Source organism: Lagopus leucura, unplaced genomic scaffold (genome assembly GCF_019238085.1).
Source record: "Lagopus leucura isolate 7727_CA_CO unplaced genomic scaffold, USGS_WTPT01 Super-Scaffold_100106, whole genome shotgun sequence".
Taxonomy (NCBI): Eukaryota; Metazoa; Chordata; class Aves; order Galliformes; family Phasianidae; genus Lagopus; species Lagopus leucura.
In genome coordinates this window covers 489,506-498,239 of record NW_024962325.1, presented here as the reverse complement: position 1 = coordinate 498,239, position 8,734 = coordinate 489,506, and the positions used below count along the sequence as shown (strand labels likewise).

The 8,734-nt window shown below is 47.9% G+C and overlaps 1 protein-coding gene across 1 annotated transcript in view; it reads left to right on the top strand.

Moving 5' to 3' along the window:
* The first annotated feature begins 241 nt into the window (after nucleotides 1-241).
* CAMTA1 (calmodulin binding transcription activator 1) overlaps nucleotides 242-8,734 on the top strand; it is a 203,854-nt gene continuing 195,361 nt past the window's right edge. The window contains exon 1 of the mRNA XM_042887728.1: nucleotides 242-1,238. Coding sequence (XP_042743662.1) covers nucleotides 1,089-1,238 — 150 coding nt within the window. The 5' untranslated portion in view covers nucleotides 242-1,088. The remainder of the gene's footprint in view (nucleotides 1,239-8,734) is intronic.

Here is an 8,734-nt window from a genome sequence, read left to right as displayed (position 1 = left end):
AGTTGCTGTGCTGTACATCATTAGGAAGGAGTTTTATCATGATGCTGGCATCTGTTCAGTGACATAAAATGATGAGATGTGTAAAAGGAAGAAGTTGATTGTCTTTTTCCTATATATTTCCAAATGAGAGATTACGTTAATTTTGTAGGGTGAAATGCAAATCAGAAGATCCCTCCCGAGGGATTCTGGGCAGTGGTGAGCCAGAAGGGTGAGAATGGCAGAGGAAGGGAAGGAGGGGAGGCTTAAAGGAGCTGCTGGCCCTTGTATTGCAGCACGGCTGCGCTGCCCTGCTGCGGCTGTGCACACACCTCACTGCTGGACTCCTGTTCCCAGGTGCTGTGGGAGGCATGGCAGAGGCGTCCCAGTGTCGGTGCTCACCTCTGCCAGGCTGATGTCAGGGCTTTGGTGTTTTGGGTGCCTTTGCTTTTAAGGGACATCGGTGCACCTTCAGTCTGCATCTTCAGCAGCAAAAAAAGGATCATTTTGCATTCTTCAGTATTTATGCTATTGAGACACCTGGGCATCGTGAGGCAGGAAGGTTTTCATCCCTCTACCTCTCGTTTTGAGGAACTCTGTTTGCTTTCTGAGCTGTCATGGAAAGAAAAGTAACCTGTTTTCAAGCGGGTGCAGCACATCTTAGAGTTTTACAGAAACTAATAGACCTTGAGTTGCATTTCTGCTGCAGCTCATCAAAATTATAGCAGGTAGGGGAGCTCTGTGGTTATTTACTTGCAAATCTCATCTAGTGTGGACTTCGTTGATGCCTTTCCTGGCAGGTCATATCGCCGTGCTCACAGCTTCTGTAATGGTTCGTTACTACTGCTTGTAAAGAATTCTCTCAGGGGGAAACAGTGAGCTGAGATGGGCACAGGTAGGCACACGTCTGCTCGTGCACAAGTCCATAAAGCTGCTCTCAACTTTGCAGCCATAAGGATTAAATGGTATTTTTATTTCTGAGATAAAGGTGAATTCCAACAGGAAGCTGTGTGCTTACAGCTGCACATTGCTGCTCTTTGAGGACTGCAGCAGGGGAGTTCTGGGGCGGGTTGTGATTAGGGTCTGCTAACAGGAACCACAGGTTCTCTTCCATGCATATCACGTGTGTTCTCTTCTTTCCAGATGATCATGGGAACAGCAATGGCAGTCATGTAAAGATCTTTTTACCGAAGAAGTTGCTCGAATGTCTACCAAAATGCTCAAGTTTACCCAAGGAGAGGCACCGCTGGAACACTAATGAGGTAATTAACTCTGCTGTTCTCAAGCAGTCCCCTCTTTATCCTCACGGGTTGTTTTTTGACAACGTGCTGCATAAGTTACAGAATCTGAATTCAGTTGCTCTGAACCATGTTGTTTAAATAATCAAATCATATTAAATGTTGAAAACGGGCTTTAAACTAGGCTTGAAGGCAAACCGGAAGCTGATCAGTGGTACGGCAGGAGTCGTTACTCGTGTGTGTGTCACCTGTCTGAGCCAAATTTTGTGTCATCTTAGGGACGTGTTTCAAGATTGTTTAAAATTTGATGCTCAGGTGCAGTGTTAAACAGTGCTGCCTTGCAGTTGGGAATGTGTGCAGGCTTTTTTACAAAGAAAAACACACACAAAATAACAAAACCCAAGACAGTGCACATTCTTTCTTGCAAAGCAGGATTCTGAGGAATACGTTGCCTGCAGTTTGAGAAATCAGACATTTTATACTGGAATCCAGTTACTTTGAATGCGTTAGTTTGCATATCTCCTGCTAGCCAGCACATTTGTGTTCACTGAAATGAAGTCACTGCTTAAGATCCAGGTGCCTGGTGGTCGAAGGTAAGGGTAGGCAGGCCAAATATGTCTGTGATCCCTTGCCTTTATTCCCCTGGGTTGGAAGGTGGAAGGGTCAGATGGGTCACAGGAGAGTTCAGCATCCTGCACAGGAGGAGGTAAAATGTAAAATGCTTGTCAGCATATTGTTGGTGTAGGCTTGTCTCATGCCTTAATTCTAGATGGGTTGTTTGCTAGTAATCGTAAATAATCAACTAGCACATTAAAAAAAAATAGTGCTTTTAAGCATCAGGTTTGTCACTCATTTATAGCTCTTACTTCTAAAATCTGGGAGCTGGCCTTGTGCTTGGGTCAGTGCTGCTGGTGGCCCTTCCAGCACGTGCTGCACGTTGATGGTGTTTTTCCCACTGCATTACTGAAAACAGAGAGCTTTCATCGTGGTCAGAGATTTTTGGCCTTATTAGGGCAGAGCAAAACAGCAGAATCGTATGCCTGCAGAAAGCCTTGGACAGTTTGTGTTAGGTATATGGGAAAGGTAACGTAGCTTAGAGATTTTGTTGTCCCCCACCTGGGAGTTTGAAATGCTCAGTGTTATAGAAGTTGAATTTTCATAGGGTATAACCAAATAATAATGCTGGACTGCGTTTCGTGGTTGATTCCTGAGGGAACACATTTCTCATCTGACTGCACAGGTGTTCTCAGTTGTTCTCAGTGTGCTGGGGAGGGCACAAGTTTTGAAACATTGAAGGAAAAAGCGTGTTTTGTAGAAATGGTACTTAGAGATTCCTTGTGTTAATTTCAACACCACCGGTGCCCCTTGCAAGGTCTCTCCCAGATAGTAAGGGTCATGGAATCATAGGATGTCCCATGTTGGAAGGGACCTCTGGGGACCATCAAGTCCAACTGCTGGCTGTGCACAGGACTACGTGAGGACCAGCTGTCTGGGAGCGTTGTCTGAGCACTCTGAGCTCTGGAGGCCGTGGGGCTGCCAGGGCTCCTTCCCTGTGCTTGCTGTGCTGCGTTCCGTGGCAGTGTTTCAAGGAGCTCCAAGCACAGCCTGTATATGGGCTGTGTTCCTTAACATGCTGCTCAGAGGGCACGTGTTGCACGTTAACCTGCCGGCCTGGGCTCTGCTGATGGCTTTTGTTACATCTGCAAATGAGATGCTGCAAACGCTCTGCGCAGAGGTCAGGGAGCAGCTGGGGTTTGTTCTTTCCTCCACCAGGGCATCACCATGGGAACGCAGGCAAATAACTTTTTCTGAGCACTTTCATCTGTAGATTGAGGATAATGGTCGTGTGTTGCTCTGGGTTGGGTAATTAGGGCGGAGGAACAATATCCTCTGAGAAGTGGGAACGTTGTGGTTGACTTCACGCTTAGCCAAATAATGCGGTGAGCAGCAAGAGAAATGGAGCATTTACAACCACTTAACGCTTAGAACATGTTATGGAGATGTTTGCTTTGAGTCCGATTATGCAGTTTTAACTAAAATGTTTGATGGAAATATGTTTCCATATCGAAATGTCATCTCTTCTTAAATCAAGTTCATGGTGTTTTTATATTTTGCAGAGAAGGAAGTGTTCCTTCCAATTTAATTTTTTTCCCCGCGATGCACAATCATCAGTCTAGCCAAGTCGTTTAATTATAGATTGAGATTTTTTGAGATGCCTGTGGAAGTTGCGAGCTTCTATTTATTTTGCTCAGGAGAATAGAGAGGGATCTTCGTGCGGTTCCTCACGCAGTCGTTAATCGCCAGAACATTCTGTGGATCCGAGCGCTTGTGAGCGCAGCGCTGGGCTCTGCTCACGGCCGGCGGGGAGCTGCTGCACAGCCCTGGTCCCAGCGGAGGAGCAGGCCTTCCCCACGCGACTGCAGGGCCGCCTGCTGCTGGCTCTTGTCTGCGCTTTGTCCCCTAATGGAGACGGCAGAGGTCGCGGGCTCATTAGCCGGTAATCGCTTTAGGCAGCGAGAAATGTTGTCTGCAGGAAATTCATCCTGCTTCTTCGTGTACAATGATCAGATTATCGAGGCACCGGGAGCTTCCCCGCCGCTGCGCTGTCTCGGAGCGCAGATAGGTGCGGGGCCGGGGCTGTTGGTGTAACCTTGCCTTCGTGCCGCGCCTGCCAAGCACGGATTGCAGTTGTGAGCAGAGATGCCATTCATTAACGGGGTTGGCAGCCGCAGCCATTAATCATCCTCGTAAACACTTAATGGCACAGTCAAAGAAAGACGAAAAAGTTAAGCACCCAAAATATAAAATATGACTTAGCACTTTTGTTTCTGGCCGCATCCTGTGTTTATGTTCTCTGAAGGGACATGCTGGAGCTGCCGTGATACACAGCATGCTGCTATAGCTGCCAGGTGTTTGTAGGCTTGGCTTGAGGGGTCAAGCAAGAAATGGCAGTTTTTCCTATAGAATAACTAAGATCAGTTTTTTCATTGAGTTTTCTATAAGTTTTGTACTTAGTTTTTGCATGGTAACGTGCAAACAAGTGCAGTTGCAAAACTCAATTTGAGCATTCTTTAGAGCAGTGATTCTTTAACATGTAAAGAAGAGCAGAGCCGTGCCTTAGCATAGCTCTTGTGCTGTGGGACATCCGTGTTCCTGCAGTGGCAGTGCTTGCTGCAGCCCCATGTTTGCATGCATTTGTTTCAGCCTTTAAGAGCAGCATTCCGGGTTTCCCCTGCTGAGTCTGCCTGCTGCTGCTGTGGGAAGTCGAGGCGCAGCGCCGCGTTCGTGGACTTCAGTTGCACACCCATTTATGTCTCTGGTTGTGTCTTGCACTTTTGCTTTGCTTGCAGGTTGGTGATATTCTTCCTTTCCAGTTGACATTGAGGTATTTCCCATCTCCTCAGAGATGTAGAAGGCTTTGGGAGTTGTCTGAGGGCCGTAAGGGACCCAGCTGGTGGGGCTGGGAGCTGGGAGCCCCAGGAGGCGGCACCGGGCACTGAGCGCTGCTGGCTGCGTGCTGCCCGAGCAGCGGGGCGCCGCTTCTGTGGGTGCTTTTCTCATGCTTTGAGGTGCATTTTAGAATTGACGCTCCTTCATTTTCTCTCATTTTCCTATAGAACACCTGTAGCTTTCAGGCTTTGCTGGGTAGCCTGATGTGCTGTAGTACTTTGCTACGTTTGCATGCTTGCGCTGCACGCATCGTGGTGGTTTGAGGCTGAACAGTGAAAGAGATGGAAATGTGTTTAACAGAAGCACTTCATTATGGGTTTATTTTGTGAAATTAATGAAATTCTGTGCTTTGCCTAATGTACAAAGCAGAAAATGTGCTATTGGCTTTGCTTTTGCAGTTTCTCAGTCATGTTTACATAATTAGTGAATGTTGTGTGCAGGCTCCGTGATTGAGCAGAACTGAAAGGTTATCATTCCTGGCAACTGCAGCAAAAGCCCATTAATACCTGCTGTAACACTTGTGGGCTGGTGGAGAAAGATCCTTTGGCTTCCTCTGAGGAAGAGCTGCCTTACTTTCCCTTCCCTTTTGTTAAATGCTAGAGCCAACTTTGTAACTGTGTGTGTTAAGTCTTCAGGAATGGCTGATTTTGCAGTTCTGTGCCATTAACATCTTGGAGTCCTGCTACCAAACTGAGTCCTGCAAAGCAAAGCAAATGGATGGAGATGTATTGTTTTGGGCAACGCGTTGCCCTCCTGTTTTTATTCCAGGCGAGCCTGTCTTTCTTGCATTAGTTGATAGCTAAATGAAAAACAAAATCTTCATTAGTGTGAGCTTATTCTAGCTCAAGCCAATACCATTCTAGCATTTATTTCTGTTTTTTGCACTGCAAGGAAAGTGCATAACTCTGCAGCCCTGCAGGAGAAGGTGCCACGTGTGGAGGGCAGCTCGGCAGCCCCAGCTCAGCCGTGGTCCTGCTGCGATGTCTGTTGCTGCAGAGAAAAAAGGGAAAGCTGCCTTCCAGGCATGAGGGTTCTCCCTTTAAAGACTATTTTAAGGGTTTCCCATGTTGGCAGAGGTGCCTGAAACCATTTAAGATGACTCTGTTTTAGATCTATGGGGACGCTCGTGTCTGCGCGTTAAAGCTTCTTTCAAAAATACATATCTATTGGTAGGGTAGGTGCAAACCTTTTAATATCAGGGCTATAAAGCTTCTAGAAGCTGCAGGGAGGAAGGAGGATGTTTCTGAGGATCCAACTGTTTGCCCAGGAAGGCTGCAGGAATTACAGGAAGCTTTCTTTGCATTTAAAACAGCTCCCCTACCTCTTTGGAGTGGCTCACCGATGCCTGCTGTGTGGGTACGCTCCTGCTCCGGGCTCAGCTCACCCCACTTGTGTTGGCTTGGCTCCCTCTGTGCCCTGCTGATGCTATGCTGGGTTACCAGAGATGTGCCCTGCCACAAAGTGCAGCCTGGTGCTGCCAGCTGGGTCTGGAGGTGTGATGCTGGGAGGCAGTGATGGGAGCACGACCAAACAACAGCATAGACTTTGTTTGTGGGGGGAAATAAGGCAAAAAGGAGAATGTACAACTGAGAAAAGCACCTTTTGTACAGGTGGGAACTGACCGGCGAAGCGTGGCTGTTTATTTTCTCCACTAAAGAGATTCCTTATTATAGGATTTGGGTCTGTCACTCAGCCTGGCATTCTTAAAAGCTTGGGCTCATTGTAGTTGTTGCCAGATAAAATGAAAAAAAAATCATTCTTTTGAAGATGGGAACTAACCTATAAAGGATGAATCCACACAGAAAGCTCAGAAAGCAAATACTTGTTTCAGCCCCCACCTAGAAGTTCATACAAATGCAAAGCTGATTAGTCGTCATGGGTGGGTTTAAATTTGCCCGTCAGTTCCGGATTCTCTGTCGTCTGCTTCTCCTGACTTGCATCTTCTGGTTCTTACTCCTTAATGGGGCAAGGATTGCTCTGAAAGGTGCTGTCAAAAACCATAGAATCCTGCACGGGGGGAGTGAGAAGTCAGAGTTGTGTATTACATAAAGCCGTTCCTGGAATGTGAAGTGCGTTGCTTTAGGAGCTCTGGAGGTGTTTGTGTGGGGTGCTGCTGCGTGGCGCGTTGGCTCCCCAGCCTGCCCAGCACTGAGTGATATCCCTGCATGGCACTCGGAGCTGCGCTTTGCGAGGAAAATGTTACAACAAAGTCAATTTACAAAGTCAATTTAAATGTCTCTTTGCCGGGACTGCGTGTATAAACACAAATGAATAGGTTCACTTGTCAACTGAATGGAAACAGAGGATATTACATTTTGTAAGTGATTGAAATCCTGCCTTTTCCATCTTGCGTTCGGTACTTCCAAGGGTGTTTTGCTTAGAAGAGAAAAATCTAGGAGAAAAAGGAGAACCAGACATCAGGGGAAAGTCAGCACAGGGAAAAGTGTGGATTTCAGACAGGGACTGTGCTTGGAAAGGCCTGAGTGGAACCGAAACTTGTTTTGGGCACCAGGAGTGACCGTGGGGGCACTGCGGGCAGCACAGCAGCTCTGGAGGAGGGGGGAGGGATCGCTTTCAGTGAGGGGGAGGCTGAAAAAAGGAAAGCTTTGAGCTGAAATGCTGGCACTGCTGGTGGGCAAACACGGCTGTGTCATGAGGGCAGGAGCAGGGAGCGCGTGTCTGGTATTGGTTATTGGAGAAAGATAATGTGAGTACGGGGAAAAAAGCCTACTTAGCACAAAGCTCCAGGAAGACAGCTGGTGCCTGTGATCTCGGAAGGCTTTTTTCGGCCTTTCGTGAACGATGTGGTGGCTGTCAGAGCCACTCGGGGACTCCCAGGCGCTCACCCTCTGCCTGCTGTGCCCGTGGCCGTGGTGTGGCGGCTATCTTTAATTTATTTATCTTTGAGGAATTTCTGTTGGTAAGGTTTGTGCTAACGCCTTCTGGCTTTAACTGCCTGCTGAGTCATTGAAAACCCGTGTCTTTGTTGTTAAATTGTTTCTGAGTTGATTTGTTCCTGATTTGTCCTCCAAGATGAGGCTGTCTTCAAGCTGTGTGGCTTACGCTGCTGCAAAGCACGGAGCCACAAGGAAGGGGAAGCCTGGCTGGTTGGTTCCCAAAAACGTCTGGGTTTTGTTTGTTTGTTTCCTCCTTGTGCTTTTAGCAGCACTCCTTGTCAACATTTTATCATGCACACTTTTGCTTCTGATGCGATATGTGGCCGCGGGCTGTTGGGAAGCACTCCGAACCAGTGTGTGCTGTGGGGCTGAGCCTGGGCCGGGATGGGGCGTGCGGCCCCCCCCAGCTGGCAGGGACTCCTTTGTGTCCTGCTCACAACCACCCCGACGTTTGTCTGCTTCCATGCTCAAATACTGCAGGATGACACCGTGACATGAGCAAAATCCAATGTTAACTGGGAAAGAGAACAAGCACTGGTGGGCTATTTTAACTCTTATGGGGAGCTGGTAAATGCTGGAAATAATGGAGGTTCGTTTTAAGTCTAACGTAGCAATAAGTTCAGTGGAGAGTTTGGAGATGGCTGGGAAAGGATGTGGGAGCGGAACCAGCGCTTCCTCCATGGCGGTGCGGGGATGTGTGCAGGGCAGCAGCGGTGCAGGAGGATGCAGTGTGTGCTCTGGGGCAGTGCTGAGGCAAAGGAGAGCACTGCGTGTGCTGCAGCTCTGAGCACACCGATTTCTCCACCGTTGGTGGCTTCTTTACCTGATGGAGAGGTTTGTGTCTGCTTCAGACACGGCTGTGTTGGTACAGATGGGATTGCTGAGGCCAAATGCCCGCAGCTGGGGGAGGAGGGCAGCCACAGGGGAGCTGAGCTGGGAAGGGCTGCGGTGCCCTTGGTGGGTGTCTGTCTTTAAAGCTATCTGATGTAAATATTACACTCTCTGCATAAATTTAGGAAGATAATTGACTGTGTCTTGCTGGAAAATGGGTACCAAAGATTTTTTTTTTATAGCTTCTGTGTAATTGAAATTCTAGCAGGAGAGGCCTTTGTCTCTGCAACCACGTCTGAATTACTTCTTTATTGTAGTGTTAAACTGCCATGTTATGATGTT